At 44.0% G+C, this 26,184-nt stretch overlaps 1 protein-coding gene across 1 annotated transcript in view; it reads right to left on the minus strand.

Annotated features, from left to right (window-relative positions):
* The window catches only part of RSPO3 (R-spondin 3), a 56,994-nt gene extending 44,326 nt beyond the window's left edge, over nt 1–12,668 (minus strand). The window contains exon 1 of the mRNA XM_028723346.2: nt 11,546–12,668. Coding sequence (XP_028579179.1) covers nt 11,546–11,642 — 97 coding nt within the window. The 5' untranslated portion in view covers nt 11,643–12,668. The remainder of the gene's footprint in view (nt 1–11,545) is intronic.
* Between the last annotated feature and the right edge of the window lie 13,516 nt (nt 12,669–26,184).

A 26,184-nucleotide genomic window follows, 5' to 3' on the forward strand; every position in this document is an offset into this window, starting at 1 on the left:
ATCATACTCATTGTTTCAAGTGCTGGTTTTGATTACATTGCCATTTTAAAGAAAAGGTAACTCTACTTGGGGCTGATTTACACATGCACATACACCATTTGGTATCTCATCACTCAGATGCTTAACACTTAATAACTCACAGCTGAATGCACAAATTACTGCCTCTACTGAAAAGGAATGCATTCCCCAAAAATAATCAGGTTAAGTTCTGTTCATTTTTTGTTTTGTGATGGTGCTGTCACACATGTAAGTCATCACAACGCTGGAGCCATTGGCTGACAATTATTCACATATGAACATATCTTTCACTTGAAATGCCAAATTATGGTTTACAAGACTTAGATGTGGTTAATTGCAACATCCAAATTGGCAAACCATGGCTTAAAGCAGATCTGCAAACTATGGGTAGAAAATTGTAGCACTAAGGATATCATTCTGTCAATACAAGCATTTTCCCTTGCTTCTACGCTCTCTTCTGTGGAGCCTTCCAGGGCAGATTTTGGAGAGATATGGGGTCGCATGCCCCACATTTCTATAAAATATCCAAGGAAACTCACCTTTTCCATGTGCTCTTTGGTGAAATTCCCAGCTTTCCATTCTGTACCACTTTGACTTAGCCTGTAACAAAGTCTAAGAATGTGCAACTGAAAAAGCTACATTCTTCCTAATGCCTACCCCTGCCTCCACTTCCCTCTCTTCCTCTAATGTTTCCCTGTGTCAATTTTAGTCTGAAAGCACCTCAGGGTAGGGACCTGCTTTGTTATCTATTACACCGGGCCTGCCACTTCCACATAATTTACTTATGCAACTGCAGCCTCCAAATAAATAAATGGAGAGTGGGGAAAACTTACCATGGACAGAGCTTTTTAATCCCCACATCTTGCCTACTGGGCTCTGGGAAGGTCGTGGTAAGTAAGGCAGAGGACTAAGCTCACTCCGGACAGGTAGGGATGGTTGCACAGGAGGGGGGCATGGTTCTGAGGGTTTCCTTTGTCATTGTTGCTTAGTCATTTAGTCATGTCCGACTCTTCGTGACCCCGTGGACCAGAGCACTCCAGGCACTCCTGTCTTCCACTGCCTCCCGCAGTTTAGTCAAACGCATGCTGGTAGCTTTACACAATTTGGCTTTGCATGTGGATGCCCGGAACTGAACTCTCACGTAGTGAGGTCACTGTATATATTTTGAAAAGTAGTTTGTCTGTTTGTCCATTTGTTCTCTATGAGTTTGGACACCTCTTGATATATCATTGCCAAACTTTACACAAGGGTTCCTGAGATGGGCTCAGTGGTTGTTGTTGATGTTTGGATGTCAGGTGCCATTTTGAACCAAGATGGCAGACCAAAGCATGGTTTTGATGTGACTTCACCTGATTTTTGGTGTAAGGGGTCCAAACTGTGCCACTTTCAAACTCTGCACTTTTTTGTTTTACTCTCTTTTTTTACTCCAGTTGTGGATTTCATTTAAGTAGTGCAATCATATTTCCCTGTCTTCTTATACAATATTAATTATAAAATAATAGTACAGCTCTTTGCTTCTTATATACTCCACATTGCACTTTTGTGCATGTTTCTTAAGAAGTAACCTCTCCCTAGGATTCCAACACACTTACCTGAGAATAAGCCCATTTAACATAATGGGACTTACATTCAAATATACATGCACAGGATTGCAACCCTGTTGTATTCATCCCACTGAAGCCAATTGTTTTAGGCTTGATTTGGTGTTCAGCTAAGTATGTAAGTTTTCGAAGCACTTATTTAGGAATAGGAGGAAAGTTTATGGGTGAGTTATGACAATGTCAAGAAGGTGATGTAGTAAAAGTCATAAAATACTTGCAGATGCTGGTATTTGTAGCTTTGGAGAAGAAGCACTGGAATAATGTTTACTGTTGCTAAGCGTGTCTGTGGGAGACCTGCAGCAGGGAACATGGGTGGTTTCCCTCTCTTTGACCCACAGAGCTGATAGGAATCAAATATCATGTTCTCAAACTTACCTTCAGTAAATTCTGTTGTATTGTTGGATGCGCTCATAACATAAATTCTATAAAATACATTAAAGTGCCATGTTTTTTGCAGTTGGATTTGTGCATGAGGATCCGGGGATGCACTGCAGGTGTTTCTACATCAGCTAGTCATTTCTATTTTGTGATTTATATTTGGACTCAGTTCAAAAACACTCCAACATAAAACAGAGCCTGACGTTACCGGGTAATACCAGGCAGGTAAACATATCCAAGTCCTACCTGAACTACACATCCTTACCATAGGCTGAGTACACATTACCATCTTAAAACACAATGAGGTGTTTTCCCCCCATTGTGTTTCAATTTGCATTTGCATTCCTATGCTTTGACATGTTTCCACATCACCCACAGCCTGCCCACACCACTGAGTGGAGATGGCGTGGGGATATCCCAATGCAAACTGCCTGGTGGGTGTCCTCACCCTTCCACCTACCTTCTCTCCTGCTGGAACTAACTTGTGAAAAGCTAAGCCCAGAGGCACTTGGAGCTAGGAAACCAGAGCCTCATATTACAGGTTCTTGAGAACAGCTTTAAGACCACTACAAAACAGTTGGAAAGTATTTAAACTTAAGCAGAAGCAGATATATTGCTGGCACCATCTTCATCTGCACATGCATGCCCATACTGCCACCACACACGTTCAGCCACACCCAGAAGGAAAGGTCAGTGTCTCAAGTATACACACTGGGGCTTCACTGTTAATTGAATAAGGCTACAGTTTCCAAGTCGGATCAAAGCTGGTTTGTGGGATATGCATCAAACCTCAGTATTTCACAAAAACTGCAAAATACATCTGGATCATTGACAATACCAGGGGTCAGCAACCCTTTTCAGCCATGGGCTGGTCCACTGTCCCTCTCAGACCATGTGGTGGGCCGGACTATATGGGGGGGGAATGAACGAATTCCTATGCCCCACAAATAACTCAGAGATGCATTTTAAATAAAAGGGCACATTCTACTCATGTAAAAACATGCTGATTCCTGGACCGTCCATGGGCTGGATTGAGAAGGCGATTGGGCCGCATCTGGCCCACGGACCTTAGGTTGCCTACCCCTGGATAATACTATATGAACAGAGATTGAAAAACCAGTAGTGGGAGCACACTGGAACCAGTATAAACAGTATTCTGTAACCAGCCATAGGCCCCATCTGCATTATACATTTAAAGCAGTATCATAACGCTTTAAACATTCATAGCTTTCCTCAAAGAATCCTGGCAACTGAAATTTGTTAAGGATGAGAATTGTTAGAAGACTCCTGCTTCACTCAGAGAGTTATGGTTCCCAGAGTGGTATAACAATCAATCCCTCTTCCCAGGAAACTTTGTGAATTTTAGCTGCCTTCTTCCTCCCCATTTCCCCCTTCATTCCCGCAAATGTCAGAGAAGGGTAAGCAGAACCAGTGGTTGGACTGGGGATCCAGTGCTGCTGCTGCCCATTTAGGACGAAGAGTCAGTCTGGGTAAGGCGGCAGCAGGAAGAGCAATGTGGAGAGGAAGAAGACATCCAGAAGTGGTGGTGGTCAGCCTGCAGATCTACTGCTCCCACTGCCAATTAGTATGGAAAGATGCCCAGGTAAGACAGCAATGGGAGGAGGAGTACAGGGAGGAGGAAAGTGATCAGTAGAAGCACTGGCCAGCCTGGGGCCCCATGATACATCACAGGACACTATTCTGTCCCCCATGCTGTTTGATATTTCTCTGAAATTGGGGGGGCCTGGTGTGCAGTGCCAACTCTGCCACTCATTTTTATCTTATTCAGGTGAAGTAACTGAAGTCCTGGTGTCTGAGATGGGTGGTGAATTGGATAAAGGCCAATAAACTGAAGATTATCAGAATAGGGAAGTGGAATTCAGTCTGAACTGGGTGGGATTGCATATCCCTTAAGAAGCAAGCACAGTTTGGAGCTGCTGTTAGTTACAGGCTTGTTCTGGGAAGCCCATGTGCATGAGGCACTGTTCATCAGCTGAGCCTGGGGAGTCAGAGCCTTCCTCACCAGAGACAACCTTGTCACTTTTATCCATGTGTTGACATTTCACTTATATTACTGCAATGTGTTTTGCATTTGGCTGACTCAATAAATCATTCCCGAGCTTAGGTTGGTGCACAACACTGCAGCTGGATTGCCGACCGGGGCCAGGCATTCAGAAAATATATTGCCAGTCTTGAGCCAAATGCCCGGACTTCTGGCTCAATTCAAAGTGCTGATTATGGTCTTTAAAGCATGATGTGGCTTAGGACCACTGTACCTTAAGGAGTACTTGAAGCAAACTTACTTCAGAAGAAAACCCACAATGGTCCTTGCAAAGGTAAAATTTGCCCTTCATGGAACTCTGAGCAGCAGACATGGGGACACCTAGCTTCCAAACCAGGCACTAGCCAGGCTCACATCTGCTAGCAATGTAACCATACCATGTGACACCATTCTTTGTATCTAGGTCAGCATACATGTGTGTGTGCGCGCACACACACACTCATGTATTAAATAGCCAGTTCCCAATATTCTGTTCTTTCTTATATTCCTAGCACACACAAGCATCTGTTATAGCTACTTCCCAACATTCCCTTCTTTGACAAAAGCAAGCAGATTTCCCCAAACTAGTCCTCTCCAGATGTTTCTGGATTGCAAATCCCACCATCTTGGACCATCAGTGATGCTGGCTGGGCCATACTTCACCAGGAGTGCACCAAATTGAGGAAGGCTGCACTAGAGTGTGATAGAAAAGTCAGACAACTGACTTGCAGAAGGAGGAGGAGACAGGGAGTAAAACCAGTTATCCTTCAGTGTTCACATAACGCTGCATCTATGGAACCTACATAACATCTAGCCAACCCCATAAGTTACTTCATTTCTCCCATACATGAAACCAGTTCTTGGTCTAGCATGGGAGCCATGTGGATGGAGGAACACACCCTTCTTATCTCTCCATACTGCGTGCATCTGGGGAAGGAAGACTATGTCCTGACATACTGTCTAGCATCCTGAGTGTGTGTACTTTGTTCTCATAGGCAATTCTCATGTGCATCAGGAAAGGAGGTGGTAATTATTTAGCACGTTAGTTAGTTATATGAAGGTTTTTTTTTTAAACTCCCCCTTTTTTTACTCTTTCCAAAGTAGCAAACAAATGCAAATGCCATAAAAGTAAACCTAAACAAAATAACAATAACAGAGGACTAAGATACCAAATAGCCAGTTAACGGGGATTAAAATACAGTGGAACTTCGGGTTGTGAACATGATCCGTGTGGGAGGCACGTTCGCAACCCGTGGTGTTTGCAACCCGCAGTGCCGCGTCTGTGCATGTCTATGACGCGATTTGGCGCATCTGCGCATGTGCAAAGCACGATTTAGCGCTTCTGCACATGCACGAGTGCCGTAACCCGTTCCGGTACTTCCGGGTTAGGTGCGTCCGTAACCCGAAAATGCGCAACCCACAGCGATCACAACCCAAGGTATGACTGTAAACAGGAGTTAGTTACGATTACTATAACTTCACCTGGTGCCTAGAAACAGAAGTGGCTGTGGCAGCAGCTGAACAAAATAGGTACTGTACAGAAGGAAGGCTGTAGCAGAAGAGAGGTGAGAAGTGAAGAGGGAAGAATTGAAGAAGTGAAGGAGATGGGATGAGCAGAATCCCATAGGATGAAAGGCAGGTGGGACTTCTTCCCTTCCTCTCCAAAATAGCCCTCTGTCCCATCCTTCAGATTGTAAGGGCGAATAGCCATAAAGAGAGAGGAGGGGAAAGAAATGACTGCTTACCCAATCCTTCAGATTGTAAGGGCGAATAGCCATAAAGAGAGAGGAGGGGAAAGAAATGACTGCTTACCCAATCCTGGGGTGGGTGACTGCTGGACAGTCAGCTGGCATTTGTGGGCTTCCCCTGGCCAGCTGCTTAAGTGGGCAGACTTTCCCACCAGCCAGTGTTTGAATTTGGACCAATCCAGCCAGGCTGGGTGGGCATGGTTTGAGAGCAGACCAGAGTGGAGCGGGCTTCACTCTAGTCTGCCCCCAGCCAATAAAAACCTGTTGCACCTGACCCCATAACTTTTTAAAGCCCAGAACGTTGTTTTGTCCAGTTTCTTCACCTTCCTTAGTTTAGGCCTTGCTCCGTGGGAAGGGGTCGCTGCGAGTGGGTCCGCAACTTCAAACAACTTCTCCCCCAAAAGATATATATGCACTCCTATTTCTACTTGGTAATTGTAAACAGTTTTGCAGATTTTGCTTGCTTGTTTGTTGGCAGAATCTATTGTACTTTGAGCATACATGTAACATGTTAAGAAAATGGATCAGGAGAAGTTGGCTGGCGCTTTAACTGCATCAAACTAGGTATTTACTTAACTTTAGACAGGTGATTTCTCCATATACAGACTCTCCTTCAGAGTCCTTCATAATGTAAACCTATACAGCTGATATTTTTCAATGGTTTTTCACTGTGTTGTATATAACTGAAATGGATGTTTGACTTCAGTGGAGAAGAAGATGTAGGTAAAAGGGAGTGAGTGGCTCTATTGACAATGCAGTGAGGCTACTAATTTATTTAGGCTTAGCCCCAAAGTATTTCGACAGATCCAAAGAATGAAAATTAGAAAATATTTGTTCTCTTTCTCTGAAAGGACAATTTTCAAAAGTCCAATTTATATTTACAAGCAAGTTTGACAGCACAGGAAATCTGTGTATTGTAAAAGAGGGAGTATAAATATTTTCCCTTTTTCATTGTGATTAATTAAATGAGCATTATTGTCGATATCCAAAGACCTGGGAGAAGAGGCACCTAAACATATGTAATGAAGGTGCCAGGTGAGCCTGCATGGAGAAAGCATTCTACAAGCGGGGAGCCATCACAGAGCAGGCCCATTCTCATGTTGCCCACCCTCTAGACCTTTCATGGAGGAGGCACACAAAGAAGGGCCTCAGATCATGATCACAGGGTCCAGGTTGGTTCATATGGGGAAATATGGTAAAGAATATTTGTTTGGTTGTATTGATAGCCTGAAGACAGGAGTGCCTGGCGTGCTCTGGTCCATGGGGTCACGAGTCGGACACGACTAAACGACTAAACAGCAACAATTGATAACCTGTTATTTTCACCATTATCTGCCTTATAAAACATTTTAAAAACTTAATGCTGAAAGACCATTTTTGGTTTATACATAGTATGTGTACACACTATGCATTTAGAGCACATTTAAAGCACAAACCCCAAATAATCCTGGGAGCTGTAGTTTGTTAATGATGCTGGGAATTGTAGCGCTGTGAGCTATAAACAAGAGTTCTCAGAATTCTTTGGCAGGTGCGGAAAAATGTGTTTTAGATGTATGGTGTACACAACTAAAGAATGCCAAACCCCTATGAATACAGGACACAATTATGTTTAGGTTCTTTTTGAACTGGCTGCCCACTAAAGAAGAGGGTTCTTTTTTTTACCACATAGCACCATTTTATTGCATTGTGGTTGAAGTAGTTTCCCCGTTCTTCTGTTGGTTGTGGTTTAACTGTCTTAGCTTTCTCAGTCATAAGTCAAAGTCTTATAGTCTGAAACTTAAAAGAGTTTCAAAAGCAGTTTATGGTTTAGCCTGAGGTTCTGGGGCTCAAAGGAGGAAAATGTCAAAAAAATCTTCATTGTCTGGATCCCAGACATAACATAACGTTTCACAGGTGAGGTGGATTGGATGGGAGGGGTGAACAGAAAGCAGCAGGACACCCCACCCCATCCCCAATTCCCTCCTGATTTATTGGACTTTCTCCCTTCCCATATTCCCCATTGTTCTTTGCCTGCTTCCCAAGTTCCTGGACTGAAGTTGGGAATTGGGAGGGGGGAGGGACCAGTCCCCTTCACGTCTTACCCTCTACTTAAGTCCCATTTGGAGACAGCATGCTGCCTGCCTCTCCTCCATCAACAAATAACCCCACAACATTCTGTCTCTCATGCTGCAGATGCTCTGTGGGCAGAGGAAGAAGCACTGGACACCCCCCTCCAGGACTTGCATGTGCTGGGATTGATGGGTTTAATTATTGACAACGAGGCTGGGGAGTTTGGAAAATACCAGCAGCATGATGAGTAATGAGCAACATATTATTACAGCCCCAAGGCTCCTTTTTATATGGCTCCCACCATTCATTGAGATGCATAAAGAAGGCAGATGTAGCAATCCCCTTCCCAGCCATCTTCTAAAATTGCACCCGTTGGTTCTCCTTGAATATTTCCCCCCCCCCCTCTGGTCTGAAGTCAAGTAAGGGGTGTATCTGCCTTTGAAGTAAATCTTCTGCCTGATTTGCGCTGCCTGATTAGTTTGTAAGAGCGATAAGAAGCTATTCTCTACCGTGCTGTTTAAACATCTGTTCTTCTGATCTCGTCATCGTCATCTGATCCCCGCGCTCGTTTTTTGGTTGTGTGTGCGCGTGCGGGGGAGGTTGTTTCATTGTCTCCAAATCCAAGTTTAAGGACCGATATAGTTGCCTTTGAAGTCAACGGAAAAGCTTCGGTAGGGGACGAGGCCAGATGGGTGGGTGGGTTGGTGGGTGGAGGGTCAAACCAACACACTGGCGCTCGCAGCTCGGCCAGCCACACCACACCCCTGCATCCCTGAATTTTCCGTAGCTTTGGGACAAGTTCCCTACGAAAAGAGCCCGCACCTGCAAAGAGCGCTCTCTCCCTCCCTCCCTCCCTCCCCCTCTTATTGCAGCGGACGCCAGGGGTCGCGCCTTTCACAACTCTGGAGATTCAGGGCAAGGGGGAAGGAGGGCGAGATCCTTGGGCTTTGGAGAAAGCAAACCACCTTGGGCTGAGCAGATGACGCCCAAACAACGTCCCACCATCACCATCTAACAAATTTACCCTCAGTCCTTTCGAACTAAAGGAGACAACAACATATCCTCATATGCCAAGAAGAAGAATAAGTCAGGGCGTTGCTTTCCTTTTCCATGAGTAAGTAATATCAGATACTCTCGCGCGCTCTCGGCTGCCTGACATACGAAATGAATGAACATTTCGCATACACTGGCATACACTTAATCGCTCTGCACTCAGTGAGGGGCAGCTATGTGAGACAGCAACCCTATCCTACCCAGTTGAACTTAATGGGGCTGATCTGCGTGCCGAAGACTCCGATGTAAGCACCGCGGAGGAGAAGCGAAAGTCCAGTCCTCCGCGTTAGATCTGTGGTGCCCCACCGAGACACGCGTGCAGATCACCGCTCCATGACGTGCAAGCCTAAAGTTTGTGCGAAACAGCTCGCCCCACAGCCCCACCTCATATATGAGAGAGAAATCGGGGCTAGTTTGGTCTTGCGGAACGATTTCATTACTTCTCCTGGATAAGTCTATTTCCTGGAGTCCAGCTGTGTAGAAAACCAAATGCCGAAACGTCTTCCTCGGATCAGTCCTTAGTCAGATGCTTATTGTCTGAGAAAGAGAGAAAGAAGGTTCCCCCTTCTACGGAGGAAGCTGCCTTATACTGAACCAGAGCACCGGTCCATCTAGCTTACCACTGTTTGAACGAGGAACCTTCAGCACCTCCTTTTCTGAAAGGTGTGCTGTGCCTTCCAGTACCGTCTCCCCAACTCGACTTGCCCAGTCTGAAACCACGTCCAGATCTCGCAACAGCTCACAGGGCTCAAGGGGCAGCTCTGGAGGAAACGAGCCGCTCCGTGGCCCCGGGGCAACAAGAGGGCGTCTCGTCGTCAGCCTTTCGTTCTGGCGAAGCGGACACGAGCGTGCCCGGAGAGATCCCTCGCTAAAGCGATATTTCCAGGGCACTTTCGGTGAATCAGACCTTGTTTTCGAGAAGCCGATGCACAAAGGAAGCTTTCAAGGGATACTTGTGCCAAGGTGGGGAAAGGGAAGGCTGGGCAAAACCTAGGAAATAACCTTGTGTACTTTTGGAGGGGGGGGGCGGAATGAAAACAGGCTGCTGTGTGTGTTGGCCTCTTCCTATCAGGGCAGAGCTGTCAAGCAAGAGGGAAATACACAGCCCCTTTCACCAAGTAGTACAAAGCGCCAAAGGAAGCTCAGAAACATCTCGCCCAGCTCTCTAGGAAGGGCCTTTGGGAGGGGAGGAGGATCCTTATCGAGGTCGACGGAGGAAAGAGATTCCTAGTAGACTTTGCACGAAATGAAGAGACCAAATTTGCACCCGCTCATCTGGGTTTATCTCATTCAACCCCTCCACCCACTCGCCCTGGCCTCTCACTTGAGGCTCATTGACGGGCAAGTCCTACCTAGGTGTTGTCTAACCTGGAAATAATGGCCCCATTCATCACAAACTTCACCAGTGTCTTCTGCGTTATCTGCCCAGGCCAATCTACTGGAATCCAAGGTTCAAACAGTGTCGCTTTGGCCTTCCTTCGGTGGGAGACTCACACACAACCCACAGCCCCACGCTTCCAACACACACACACTTCCAACGATGTCTCCGAACTCCTCCGAGGACGATGCCCGTGTGAATTAAACAGGGGCACGATCCAGGGGCACTTTTCGATCTTGCACAAACTGGGCTCCTGTCCTGTGCTTTCATCTCGCCTATTGAAATCAATGGGGCCTAAGTCCAACTTAACTCAGATGCAAACATGCAACGTGCTCAACTTTAGCCGACTCCTGCTCGCTGGTAGAACATTGTCACCATTATTTGATGTTATTTGGTGTTTCTATTTTTCAGATTGGCCCTCTCTGCCACCTTCTGATTGTAAAAATGTGATGTTATAATTACCTACAGAGATGCGTACACTGGGTGCTTCTCTCACCCCCAAATTTCAGAGAAATTACAAAGCCGAGCAACCACCAGGAAGAAAGAGAAAAGATGCTTGGGGCCAACGTCACCCTTCCTTTTTTATTAGGTACATCGTAGTAGCACTCATCCAAGACAGTATCAACTTGCCCCCTATCCACTTATGTGGGAGGCAGATCCCATTCAAACCGCCGGGCAAATATCACGAGGCACCCAAAGGAACCTGCGCGACCCTTTGCTGCATTACCGAGGGAGGGACAGCGAGATGCCTCCTCGATCCTGAACCACGTGTGTGTGGAATGCATTGCACAATACATAAGGAAAATAGCTTTAGTTTAATCTTTATGATAGTGTGAATCAGTGATGTGTTTCTAAGCTGGTTGGGGAAAAAGCTACCCAAGAAGGGCGTGATCCTCCTTTGCTCCTCTATGCAAGCTTCGTTTTTTAAAAAACAAAAAAACTGCGCAGTGCGATCCTATCCACGTTCCTTGGAGACAAGTCTCCTTGAGTTCCGCAGCCCTGTGCGCGGCGTTTAATGGAGAAGAGACCAGCGGCACTTCTTAGCGCTGCGCGGCTAAGGAACAGCGTAGTTCACCGAGGCTGCAAGCGAGCCAATATGCAGAGGGTCGGGTTGCCCGAGACCTGCTGCTGCCGTACCAAAATACCTTTCCCCCCTTCAGCGTGTCTCCCCCTGGGACATCCCCGGCACCACGAGAGAAGCGAGAGATCCTCAACAGGTGATCTCCATCCCCTTCCCAGCCCCGCTTCAGAAGAGACCCAGGAAAAAGGGCGCACTTACTTCCCTGCCGCCGGACTCTGGAAGGGTTCTGCTGGCTGCCGACGTATTCCATCAAGTTCAAAGTGATAAAGACCCAAGAAACCAGTCGCAATTGCATAGTAACCCTGTAAGAAGTTCCCGTCTCTCGTCCTTTTCGGAGGGGAAGGAAGAGGAGGCGGCGGAGTGGGGAGGGAGGGGGGAGGGCGGCAGAAATACCTGCCTGGGAGGCGAGGGCTCCCGAGCGTCTTCTTGTTTACAAACAAGCGAGCCAACAAATGTCACTGGCGGCGGCGGCGGCGCGCGGGCTCTTAATTATTGCACTTTCAAGTCGCCCCGACGATGGCCTCCCGGCAGCCTCCTCGGAAGGGCGGCGAAAGAGAACGGCGGGAACCCGGGAGCGAGGCGCCTGGTCGATGTCAGGGCAGGTACCATGTTGCGAGGGGGTGGGGGTGGGGGGGAAGAGGGCAGTATGAGGGTTGGGCAAAGGTTGGTCGTGGCGCGGGGCGCTCCCACCCGGCTCCGGCTACAGGTCGGCGCTCCCAGTCAGAAATTCCATGGGCAGGTGTGCCTTCCTCTTGGGCGCTGCTCACCTTCGCTGAGGAACCCCATAGAGAAGGGCAAGGGGAGGCGCGGGGAAGGAGCCCAGGCAGCTGATGGTGGTTGCGGGGCCGGCGAGCCGGTGGCAGCGCTTTTCCCTCCGCGTCAGGGCTGAGCGCGCCCTCCTCGGACCTGGCTGGGAGCTGTCGCCTCAGACGCCTCGAAGCCCAGCAGCATCTTTCTGAGGGAAGGCGTGGGTAGTAGGAGCGCCGCCTCAGCTACACTAGGCGTGAGGCGCCTCAGAGCGCGAGGAGCGTTAGAGAAGCGGCTCCGTTCCCAGCGGGGCGGGGGGCGAACGACAGCAGCAGCAGCAGCCCCTCAGACCGTCCCTCGCAACAGCCGGAGTCGGAGCAAAGCTTCTTTCCGCTGCCTTCGCGGACTCTGCCTGCGAGCGAGAGCGAGAGAGCGCTTCCCACTTACTCCTCCCTCTCCGGGAGTCCAGGGGTATTTTTGAAGCCCGCGTCGAAGTGTGGAAAGCAAAACTCCAATCGGACGCGCAGCCGCCTGGGCGAGGAACTTCCAATCGCTGGCAGGCGGCTTTGGCTCTAGCTGCCGAGGGAGGGACAAGGCGCGCGACGGCAGCGGGGAAACGCGCGCGTGCGTGTGGGGGGTGCGAGAGCGCGCCCAGAAGGCTCGCTTCTTGCTGATGCCGGGGCGTCGCTCGCCGTCGCCTTCGCTTCCCACACAATTCGAGGAGCCACACGCTTTTCTCTGTCAGTATAGGGGGTTGGGGGGGGGAGTTAGTGTGCATGATGCCTGAGCGTGTCCTCATGAAACATTTCTTGGGGCCAACTAACAAGGACAAAGCAGCGAGTGCAGCTAGATTTCAGATTTCACAGAAGTCGGTCAGCCCCCCCCCCCTTTGATGATTAGAGATAAGAAGCTGCGTTGTACTGAGGGCGCTCCCTCCCAGGCGGTCACTTTTTTGAGGGATTTAATCACATACAGTATAGGCAGATTCATGTTGCACAGTTAGAATCGATAGGGAGGGCTTGCGCAACAAACCTGCCCCCTCCCCCAGATTGGACTTTCTCCAATAAGTGGGAAAAACTGGGTTGGGGAAAGTGTGGGGTAATACCTGCTTTGATGCACTGTCCTCTAGTCTCCCCATTAACAAATTAGAGTGAATGCTCATTAAATATCTTTATTATCTTTATTTATATCCCACCTTTTCCCCCAGACAAAGGACTCAATGTGGCTTACAGATAAGACAAAAACACAGATAAAATAGAAAAGGCTAAAAATATAGAAGAGACAGTCATTAAAAAGTAATTAAACACTAATGGAATCTGTTTATAATAATAGACAATAATAAGATCTATTAAAAATGATATAATAATGATAAAAACATCACAGTAGACCTTTCCTTTAAAAGAGTCGGTTCCTAAAGGACTTTTGGAATAAAAAGGTATCCATCTGCTGGCAAAAGGAAAACAAGGAAGAGGCTAGTCAAACTTCTTATCAGAGCGGGGAAGTTCCAAATTCTAAGAGCAGCCACCAAAAAGGTCCTCTCCATTGTCCGTACCAAGCATGCCTGTGAGAGTGGCAGAACTCAGAGAAGGGTCTCCCATGAAGATCTCAGAGCCCAGACAGGTTCAAATGAGAGAATACAGTCTTTCATCTTGAACCTAAGCCATATAGAGCTTAATAGGTCATAACCAGCACTTTGAATTGTGCCTGGAAACAGATTGGTAGCCAGTGGAGCTGTTGGAACAAAGCCATCATATGCTCCCCATAACTAGCCCTGATCAACTGTCTGGCTGCGGCTCTTTGGGCCAGTTGAAGCTTCTGAGCACTTTTCAAAGGCAGCCCCACATAGAGCGCATTACAGCAATCCAAATGGAATGATTTGTGTCGCTATGGTCAAATCAAACATTTCCAGAAATGGGTGCAGCTGGTGCAGTAGTTTTGAGAAGAGGCAGTTTGAATATTGTTAAATGCAATTGTTGTTTTTATATATGCTTCCTAAACCTTGAGTCCCTGACCCAAGGTACTCATTTACACACTGAGACCTCCGAGTATAGGGTGGTATATAAATTCAATCAATCAATAACTGTGCAAATGCACTCCTGGCCTCTGCAGAGACCTGGGCATCCAGGCTCAGGACTAAGTCCAGGAGCACATTCAGGAGCCAACACCATCTAATATCTTGGCAAACAAGTCAGGATGGAATGCTCATTAAACAGGTCATCTGGAAGTGCCCTGAATCAGACTACTGGTCCTCTAGTTCGGTGTTATCTGCATACTGACTGGCAGCAGCACTTCAGGGTTTCAGGTAGGGAGCTGACCCTAGCCTTACCTGGACTTTCCATATGCTGATCATGTGTTCATCTACTAATCCGTCACCAAGTATATTGGTACAGGACCAGGGGGAACTTATGTTTGCAATATGTCACAGCAGGATTTGGGTATCTTTTTCCAACAGAGGATAACTTTTCAAAACCTCCTGGGGGGCCACATGTGACTGGTAAATGGGGCCAGAAGAAAAAAGTGGGCCGTGCAGTGGCTGTGAGGCTAAATTCCAGCTGCGCAAAAGACAGAGATTTCTACACAGGCACTCATTGCTCTCCACCCTGGCATGTGAAAGGCATTGTCACAGGTCAAGTAAACATTCCAAGCCAGGCTACTTAGGTTTGGTTGTACCTAGTGCAAAAGGATTTCAGGTTGCACCGGAACAAAATATGAGAAAGAGGCAATGGCCACCTTTCCTCTGAAAGTATAAAAACAATACAATTATTCAAACGTGAATGAAGTGCTAATCAAAACTTATGGTTATGAGGGAAGAGGGTTTAAAAATGCAGTAGTCCTTCCAGGAGTTCAGTGCTACAGCTTCCTGATCACCATCTTAAAACTATAACAGATTGCATACGTACAGGGCTTCCAGCACACCGTGCGCTATCATTTCTCTTCTCTGCATTTTTCTCTTTTAAAATTGTGTGTGAGAAAGTGTACCGTGAAACTAAAAAAAAAGAGCGTACTGCTGTGTGATATTAGAGGGTTCTAGAACAGTATTGTGGCACCGTTCCTGATTGAAAAGTATCATTCAGATCTTCCCCCACCCTATACACTTTTTGTGTTATTAACTGTTACGTTTGCCCTACTGACAAAAAGACTGTCAACCTAAATATCCTGCTGTCTCCTACTGAGGTTTTCATTGCAGGAATTTCTAACCCCCCCCCCCCACGTATAGTGTTTTCAAGTGTACAAAATAATTCATAATTCCTTACAGGACCCCCGCATTGGAGACTGGACTGAAAGACAGTGACTTCACCATGAGATTAGAGTTTGAACTTGGGTTTCAACACACTGCACCCCTTAAAAATAAACTCTACTATACGGTACTCCACTGCACACAACATAGCATGCAAAGTCTATGAAGCTGATGGACTTTGATCATTAATTATGGCTTAAGCAACTTACTCAAAAGTAGTACTGCTGAAATCAAATGAAAGGTTTGGAATATATGGTGTTCTGAGCAGAGCACAGTCTTAGCAACCTGATCCTATGTATATTTACTTACAAGCAAGACCCACAGAGTTCACTGGGACTTGTTCCCTTTCCCAAATAAATGTATGCAGAATGTTCCCATGTAAATGTGCTCAGTATGTAAGAAATTCCAATGCAAATGTGCACACATCTTTTAATGGCATTAAGGCACAAATGCACAGGCTACATTGCAGTGCCTTTGCAGTCAACTGCACCGTCAAAAAATGTGTTTAGTTAGCCCCCATCTAATTCATTTCATTTCCAAGAATACTGAATTTCAAATTAAAAATTATCATATTCCTTGTCTGTTTTATCTTTTTCCTACAGAATTTCCAGTGATTTTATTACCGTACCCGATACACTGAAACATTGTTTTCCTAGTAAAAAGAAAAGAAATGCAGGTCTTTGTGAATCAGAAACAGTGCCAGAAATCTGGGAGAGAGTTTTGTCCATTAAAAATTCATGCCATCACTGAGATTCAGTCTTGTAAAACACAACAGGATCAGAACAGTCAGCAGGCAATTGCTTTGCAAATAATTGATATTTGCATTTCTTCAGCCTAAAGACTACCCAAATGCATACACACCTTAATCCCAAACATATTTATTTAGAAGTCATGCTGATTTTCACCTCTTTTTTTATGCAGAAGACTGTCATTTATACAGGAATGTTTTTGTAAGAAAATGGAATTGTGGGAGGGAGGCATTATCTACTTTCTCTTACCTATTATCAACATACAGCTACTTTTTAAGAGAAGGAAAATACCTACAACCACTTGTATTGTACCAGAAATCATAAAGCAGGCTTCCTTTGAAAAATACTTCTTCGGAGTAGTTTTCCCCTTCTCACTGCATTGTTAAATATCTGAATCAGAAAATATGGGGGATTTAAAGATCTATGGGAGGTTCCCTTTGAAAAGGGATCCAGGGAAAATCTTTTAAATCCAGGATACTTGAGCTAGATGGGATGAAAACTGCCCCACAGACATAAAAATTCAGCCTTCAACTTCAGATATTTGGGGATGGTGTGTGTGTGTGTGTGTGTGTGTGTGTGTGTGTGTGTGTGTGTGTGTGCAGTTTTCTCTTTTGCCTTTTGAAATGTCTGTTGTAACCCGAGGAAGGAATGGTGTTAATAAACAATCACAGGAAGAAACTAAAGGAATATACATTCAATACTAACCCACAGCAAAGTTGGACAGCTCTGCTGGAGAAGTGTTAACATTAAAAGTATGTTTTTTAAAAGCGGGTGGGAATGTTGAGGAAACATAAGGAAAACATTACATAAACAGTACGTTCTCTCCAGGGACGAGGTATTCCAGACTAACCTTCACCAGAGTGCTTCACAGTGCAGACACATTGCATAGATTCATTATATTGCTGTTAATGCACAGCTTCCAGTTATTAGGCAGATCGCATGAAAGGCTTCTCAGCTTCAGCCTGGGTTATACCCTGTAGTCACTGTACCATCTCAGGGAGAATACATACTTTGTTTCAAACCAGAGACAGGTCCATTTTAATTGATGCATTTGGTTTTATCTAGACTCCTGGTCCCGTCCCACTCTCTGATATTATATTGGAGGGGAAATGCAGTAATATTTGCTAAGCACTTCCAAAATGAGAAGCAAAATAAAACTTGAACACTATCTTAAAATATTCATAGTTCATAGTTAATATTTTATTAATATTCCGATGTATTTCAAATTTGGTACAGTATGGTGGTGTGTTGTTGTTTTTAAGTTAAGTTGCCTCCAGAGAAATCTTTTTGTAGTAAGTGTCAAATAAAATAAATAAAACACAATAACTCCTTAGTTCACTGGGGGTAATTGGGAAGGCTTATTGCATATTGATATCAATATTTTTGTGATTGTATTTTTTGTAATTATAAGTTTTAAAATTGTTTTTAATGTTGTATTTAAAATTGTTGTCACCTGCCCTAGTGAAGGGTGGGCTAACAATAAATAAATAATAAATAAAGCCAGCATTGCAGAAGAAGATAACAGAAAATCATGCTGCTGCCTATTTTGACAGTGAGTGAAATGTAAAATTTGGTGTTGAGGCTTATGCCGTTTTAGCTATAGGTGCTGAACAAGTTCATTTTCTTGCCCTTTGTTTCTAACTATAAAAAGATCAACTGCTGATAGAAGCAGCTGTAATAATGAACAGGGTTCATGAACATACAATATCACTGAAATCCAGTTCTGTCATTGTGAAAGACTGTGTGTGGTGGGTTGTTGTTTTTTACAGTAATGTAGGCATAGGATTTTATTTTTATGTCCGCCAACATGTTACTACACCACTGGCAAAGTTGGCATTGACTGTGTAAATACAGATACAGGATGATTATCTTGGTGGAAGAGTTCTGCCACAAACCCTGGTGCCCATAGCAGCTGATGGTGGGGAGACTGTAGACTCTGAGATGAAGGATTTAAAGAAGCCTTCAGGTGCCAGAATATTGTGAAGCAAACATATGGAGAGCTAAAGGCATCTTTGTCACTAAAATCAGATATAGATCTTGGAGGATTTTCACGTAGACATGGAATGGGACTGTACTAAATGAGAATTGACTGGTGGAAACTTACATTGCTTTAGAAAAGGAAAATATTTTACATATTCTTGATATGTAATGGATATTGGCTTGTGTTCAATGCACATAGTTTAAAACACCCATTTGTCACAAACATTTCTTAGCTGTGATCCAATTTAAAGCTAGGCATACATGTTGATTTCAGTAGTCTTTAACTGTGCATAACTAGATTGGTCACCATGTGTTAGAAGTACCTATAAAATGTTTCTCCCGTGCACAGTAAAACATATTGGGCATGATACACCCAAAATTAACATTTTTAAGACCCACTGATCTTACTAGAAAAGAATTATGCGCATGTTTAACTATCCCATAGAAATCCATGGGACTTTAATATGCTTAAGTTCATCTATAAGATTTTAAGTAAATTATTATCAGCAACAACCTATCCTATTAACTTTTCATTATTTTCCAAATGACAATCAATTAAGTAATGGCTTTGTGAATATTATATATAATTTTGGTAAGGTTTGATATGGACATATGTCTAACATAAAATCATCATCCAGAACCTGTGACTGCAGTTGTGAGATACAAACACAATGTTAATTGTGATTTAGAAACTTACTGTTCCTAGAAGTACTACTGATATGGCTACACTATTTCCATATCTGCCTCCTCCTCGTCCTCCGAAACTATGTCTCTTATTTTCCATAACATGCAACCTGATGTTAATGTTGTCATGAAAAGATTTTCAAAAGCACTTAGAAACTGGTATCAATGAACTAGTATCAATACAAAATAAGAATTTGAGATGCACCTTAGCAGTGCTTTTTTTCCGGGGGGACACAGGGGTATGCATATCCCTAAACATTTTGTGAATCATTGAGGGGCAGTATTTCAATATGAGTAGGAAAATGACAGTACTCCTAAATATTTTCAATAACTCACTTGCCTACATTTTTCAGCAGAATAATATTTCAGTTGTTACCAGAAAGAGCACATGGCATAATCCTAGTAGTAATTAGGACAATGGATTAATTTTTTTCCATGAAGTTAGAAAATATATTAATTAAAAGTAATTGGATTATTCCTTATTATCTTATCCTAAAGCCATGAAAACACTAGCTCCGTTCACTTTTGGGTCTTGCTAATGAGCGATGCAATTAGTTGCAAGCTGGCTAATGTAAGGGAGAAGAGATGCTTGGTAACTTGAGAATGTATTACACAGTCTACCATATTCATTTATTTATCTATAGGAGTATTTCTACACTGTCAATTCATTCAAAAAAAGATATGGCAGTGTACAATATAGTCAGTATAGAAGTATCTATTAAAGGTAAAGGGACCCCTGACTATTAGGTCCAGTCGTGGCTGACTCTAGGGGTGTGGCGCTCATTTTGCTTTATTGGCTGAGGGAGCCGGCATACAGCTTCCGGGTCATGTGGCCAGCATGACTAAGCCGCTTCTGGCGAACCAGAGCAGCGCACGGAAACGCTGTTTACCTTCCCGTCGGAGCGGTACCTATTGATATACTTGCACTTTGAAGTGCTTTCGAACTGCTAGGTTGGCAGGAGCAGGGACTGAGCAACAGGAGCTCACCCCGTCGTGGGGATTCGAACCGCCGACCTTCTGATCGACAAGTCCTGGGTTCTGTAGTTTAACCCATAGTGCCACCCGCATCCCAGAAGTATCTAATATATCTTTAATATACTAGGGACTACCGCTTCTGTTCGTCTTGATTGCCCATCCTCAATCCCCCTTCCCTTTCCATCTCATCACAACTCAGCCCTGAAAACTCACCCCTTCACAGTTCACCCAAATGCCCCCTCTCCATTCTCAGCTTACCCATTTCCACACTCCCACTGTCACTGCCATCACTGGTGGGGGGGGGGGAGAGGAAATAAAACAGTGAATGTTTTTCTCCCCTTTGTCCACCTTCTTGCCATTACTGTGAGAAGTAACCCTGCATTCTAAAATGTAGGTTTCCTTCTCTTGTTGTTGGCAGCAGGGGGGCGGGATAGGTGAAGGGGAGAAGGACTTTCTTCATTCTGCTTGCCCTTGTAAGCGGTGGGCACGATGGTAGGAGAAGCTCAGGAAGGCCAGCCTAGGCTGCCTACTTTCTTGCCCGCTCACTCTACTTGAGCATGCACACTTGATCATCAACAGGTTGACGGATGAGTACAAATATAATATAGAGAGAAAAAAGTGAAGGGTTTGACCAAGACTTGCACTCAATGGAGTTCTGATTACACTGGATGAAGGAGGAGGGGTTGTGATATTGACCGATTTACCCTTTACCCCTGTGTCCCCTGAAAAGCTTCCCCAGAGGGTTGGCTGCTGAAGGGGAAAACTGGGAAAAATCAGCACTATGTGGCATTCATTCAGCAGGGAGCCTTTTCTGGATCCTTTCCCTCCATGAACAGGAGTCCACCTGTTTGCAGAGGGGCAAGCCTGTCTCCAACTCATATTTCAAATGTAAAACTCCTTTTGTTCTTCCCTGTATATAGGGCAGGCGATAACATTTCTCTTGACAAAAGCTCTCCGAATTTTAACTAGACAAGACACAGATTATGAAAAAAAAACCAACCCTGGACTTAAGCCAATGGGGATACTGCCATTGAATTCAACACAGCTGGACATCACCAAGATTTTGTCTATAAGATGTTCTCACGAAGCAAGAATTAGCAGGAGAGATAAAAAAAAATGTATTCAACCACACAATACTTAAGAATCCCCCATCCCAAGTGACAAAATGCACAGGGCTTCTGAGATAATGCTAGTGAAAGCTCAGTATTCTGAAAAGCCAGAAATACTGTAGGACAATGAGAACACAAGAAGAACCTCAATATATATGACTGAAAGTCCATCTAGTCTACTATTCTAACAATTGCCAGCCAGATGTTTTTGGAAAGCTTACAAGCAAGGCATGAAGGCACCAATTCTCTCTTCTGCTGTTTGTCCCCAACATCTGGTGTTCAGAGGCATTCCATCTCTGAACAGGTTTCATTTAGTTATTATGGCTAATAACTGTCTTTGAACTCTGAGATGCCATAGGTATGATGATTTAAATCTATATCAAACCCTTCTTTTCCATATTCCTTATCCTGTTGCAATTCCCACATGTTTTTGGACATAGATCTTTTGTTTCTGACATCCAGCTTTTGAAATTAATCTTCTGCTATGCTGAAGATAAATTGCAAAAGATGTTAATTTAACATTGCAAACAGAGGCTTATTACGGTACGATATCATAGTCCGAATAAGTGGAAAGAAATGGGATGTGTGTATCCTTCCACAGTTACAAATAATAAGCCTTTGACTGGCTGACAGATAATATATTTTATATTTAACGTTAAAAAATAATGCAGTCACAGTATGAAAATTAGGAATTTAGGAACATGAGAAGAGCCCTGCTGGATCAGACAAAAGGCCTATCTAGTCCAACATCCTGCTATCACAGTGGTCAATCAGATGTCTATGGGAAGCCTGTAATCAAGGCCTGAGGACAACATCACTCTCCTCATTTGTGATTCCCAGCAAGCGGCACACAGAGACATATTGCCTCTGACAGTGGAGGCAAAACATGTTGTTGTTGTTGTTGTTTAGTCGTTTAGTCGTGTCCGACTCTTCATGACCCCATGGACCAGAGCACACCAGGCACTCCTGTCTTCCACTGCCTCCTGCAGCTTGGTCAAACTCATGCTGGTAGCTTCGAGAACACTATCCAACCATCTCATCCTCTGTCGTCCCCTTCTTCTTGTGCCCTCCATCTTTCCCAACATCAGGGTCTTTTCCAGGGAGTCTTCTCTTTTCATGAGGTGGCCAAAGTATTGGAGCCTCAGCTTCAGAATCTGTCCTTCCAGTGAGCACTCAGGGCTGATTTCCTTAAGAATGGAGAAGTTTGATCTTCTTGCAGTCCATGGGACTCTCAAGAGTCTCCTCCAGCACCATAATTCAAAAGCATCAATTCTTTGGCGATCAGCCTTCTTTATGGTCCAGCTCTCACTTCCATACATCACTACTGGGAAAACCATAGCTTTAACTATATGGACCTTTGTTGGCAAGGTGATGTCTCTGCTTTTTAAGATGCTGTCTAGGTTTGTCATTGCTTTTCTGGAGGCAAAACATAGCCCATCGTTACTAGTCACTACAGTTAGCCTCATCCTCCATGGTTTTTGCCTAATCCCTTTTTAATGCCAGTGAAGTCAATGGCCATTACTACAATTTGTGGGAACAAATTCCGCAGTTTAACTATGTGCTGGCTGTGCAAAGAAGTGCTTTCTTTTGTCCATTCTGAATTCAGCTTCATTGGATGATTCCAGATTTTGATGTTATGAGAGAGGGAATTTGGCCCTACCTCTGTCTACTTTCTCCAGACCATGCATAACCTTATATTCCATGTTCTCCCCCTTACCTTCTTTCCCTCCCTAAAGTAAAAAGCCCCCTTATAATGAAGGTATATAATATTATTCAATTTATGAAGCTGGAAGTGCTGAATTGGAAAACTTTTGCTAAGGAAATAAATAGGTGATTCCCTCCCCCACTAACATAGTCTTGTCAGGCAAGGATGGGGGAACCTGCGGCCATCCAGAAGTTGTTGTACTCCACCTTACATCAGACTCAGCTAACATGGCCAATAGTCAGAATGATGGGCGATGTAGTCTAGAAATGTGGCCACAGCTTCCCATCAATTGTATAGAGGGTGGGATATTTGGCTGCATATACTACTGATCACTCTGTAATGTGTGAATTTTATGGAATTTTAATGCAATTTCATGTTTTTTATACGTTTTAATCACTTTGTCACTGTATCAAATAAGTAAACAAATGAAACAACTGCTGCATGAAATGTTGTTGTTGTTTTTGCTTCGATGAGTGCAACAGCCAACTCCTGGATGGTGTTTGTGATGTAATTAATTATGAGACTCACAACTCTTCACTCTTCCATGCCTGCACTAATTGAGATCTGTTTCTTCTTTAAAGTCGTATTTATTTTTTATTCTTTGGAGACTGTGAACTGTCTCCAGTTTCTCCCAATCTCCACAAGGCATGCATTTATTCAAACCATGCTTGGGTGGGTTAGTGCTGTCTTGAGCACCAAGGTTATCTCCAGAGCAAAGCACCCATCATCAGGGCTATTTATTCATATCCCTATCTTTGAGTGGCTGTGCACCCATTTGTCAGGAATGGTGAAAACATCATGTGATATTGCATTCAAAATAGAGTTATTTGCACAAAAAAGCACCGAGGGCCTGCCTTGACTGATAACGGGTGCCAATGCCCTGAGTATTTATATTTACAGGGATTAAAATGCCAATTGTGTTTCATGGAACCAAATAGGACATATGGCAGATAATCAACCTTTTTAACATTCCGACACAGGATTGTGATCTGATCACGGGAAGGCACCAGAATTGCAAAACAGTTTGACTTTGCTTCAGTTGGTAATTAATGAGGTGCTAAGAGTAGCTCAGCAAAGCATCCCAGTCTGAGAATTCATGACTCAAGACTTAAGAAGATCCCCCTCCATCTCCAATCAATTCAAACAACAGTGTCATTTAAATAAACAGAAAAGACAAGCAACTTCAGACTGGGGTCGGTCTGGTAGCATTAGTGGACATCACACAACTCTTAAACTATCCAGTGTAATAGCATGCACATTGTTTAGCACATGTTGTAATTTGTACATTGATCTCTATGACAAACACAGAAAGCAGAGTTTGCTCTAGCAATGAAGTCAGAACTATAGAAATATTGTAGTATGTGCAGGGAAAACCCCTGATAAATTTAAGATTCAGCTTGAACAGCAGCAGCCAACATCAGTAGTGTCAAGGACCCTTCTTTTCCAGACTAGTCCGGGAACAGCCAGCTTCTTAACGTTTATACCATCCAGAAGTAACAACTCATACATTTACAAAGACAGATTACATGCAATCCCCACTCCAAGAGATGTAATTTTAAAGGTAGGATCTCTGTTTCTTACAGCTTGAAAACAGTTTTTGAAGGGGCCATTGGAGATCAGAGAAATAGATTTGGGTCTTTTCAACACACAGGTTTGTTAGCTGTCATTGATTCAGAAGAATGACAATCGTAGCATTTTACAGCATGTATGAGTGGTAAACGTGCTTCACTTGAATGTTCTTGTAAAGATCCCCACATAATAAAGTTTAGTCCTGGTGACTGACAGACATCTGGTGATTGGCAGATAGACAGCCTGCCAGGGGTGGGGGTAAAGATCTGACCCTCCCACCAGAAAAGATTCCCTCCTCCATAGAGTCTATTTTAAGACAATGATACTTTTTGTTTCTCAAAGATAGGGGGAAAAATGCTTTGTGTGTGTGTTTTGCTGAGAGTTGTGAAATTGCACATATTTGTCTGTTGTTGTAGATTTGTGTTGTGATTTCATCCCAGGAGCTTCTCATCTTTTCCTTCATCCTTTTATCTTCATAAGAGCCCTGTGAGGTAGGCTAGGCTAGGCTGAGAGTTGGTACTTCAGATACCAAAGTTGTGAAATTGTATATAAGAGGGGTTTCTTTTTGTTTGTTGGGGGAAAAGGGGGGGAAAGGATTTTGCTATCAATATCAGGACTTTGAAATATTGCAGTTAAAGCAAGGGGGCTGCTGTGAAGACATGAGATATATATGGATCTTGCATTTCCACTCAGGAGCTCAAGGCTGTATACATTATCCTCCCCTTCCCCTGCTTTTATCTTTGCAATAGGACCCACCCTATTATTGCTAAGTGCAATTTGTTTTAAAATTTGTTTTAATAATGAATTCTACAATGTCATAACCTGCTGTGGGATGTTACGGTGAAGAGAGGGTAAGAAATCAAAGTAATAATGCTGCAGTATTAATACCACCAGCAACAATACTGTGAGGTTGTTAGGTAGGCTAAGTTAGTATGCACATAAACTGTTAGTATGTACATAAGCTGTTCTTGTCAATAGATGCAGAGACGGGGCTGGAACCCACATACAACATACTGAACCCAAGAAATCCTGTTGGCATCCCTGGTGACTTGGTACTATTGCTCCGCAGAATAAAAGCTTATTCTCATATTACTTTTACCTGCATGGAGAAGGACAGGGTACTATCCCAATACCAGTTATTTTTGTAATGTGGGAATAGCCAGGTGACCATCTAAGTCAGACACACTCATTCAATCAATCAATCAATCAATCAATCAATCAATCAATCAATCAGAAATCAGTCATTAGGCATTTAGCCAATTCCCTAGCAGGGCATTTGCTAAATATGTGCACAATGGATTCCCCACCCCATGCTAGGAATGCTCTGGTTTTGCCAGAAGCGGCTTAGTCATGCTGGCCACATGACCCGGAAAAACTGTCTGCGGACAAACGTCGGCTCCCTCGGCCAGTAAAGCGAGATGAGCGCCGCAACCCCAGAGTTGTTCGTGACTGGACTTAACTGTCAGGTGTCCTTTACCTTTTTTTATTATCTCCTAGTCACTTGACTCCTTATGCTTGAAAAGTTCATGTAGAAAAAAGTAGTGCAACAGATGGTCCCAAGAAACATAGCATAAGTGATGACAGAGCTGGCTTGTGTGATATCTCAATGTGTATATGCACAGTGTTGCTAAAGTCCTAAGTCTAGGCCAGAGATAGGTGAAAATAACTGATTCCTATGGACCACAGTGTGATTAACTCTGTGTTGGATTGTGGCTTTGATTTTCTGCAGGACTAATTTGAGTATTTACCAATGTCTTTACATATATTTTATTTCTATTCTTTCTTGAAAGCAATCATTGTTATTATAATTTGTGTCCCTGAATCATTTATGCAGAAGTGGAAAGATATTGAGTAAAAATAAAAGTGTGTCAGAAAGTCAAAATCGGGGCATTTTTGTGGGAACGCTGCTTTCTGTAATGAAAATGAAGCCTGCTATGAAGCTTTTCCCTTAAAAATACTCTAGAGGGAGTCAAATCTAAGAAAGTTTATTTATGTTTCATGCATTTGAGCTCTTGGGCCTTTTTAAAAACATTCCATGTGCTTCCTGTTTATCTATTTTATCCCTGCCTATTAATAAGTAG

Source organism: Podarcis muralis, chromosome 3 (assembly GCF_964188315.1).
Source record: "Podarcis muralis chromosome 3, rPodMur119.hap1.1, whole genome shotgun sequence".
In the NCBI taxonomy this organism is placed as follows: domain Eukaryota; kingdom Metazoa; phylum Chordata; class Lepidosauria; order Squamata; family Lacertidae; genus Podarcis; species Podarcis muralis.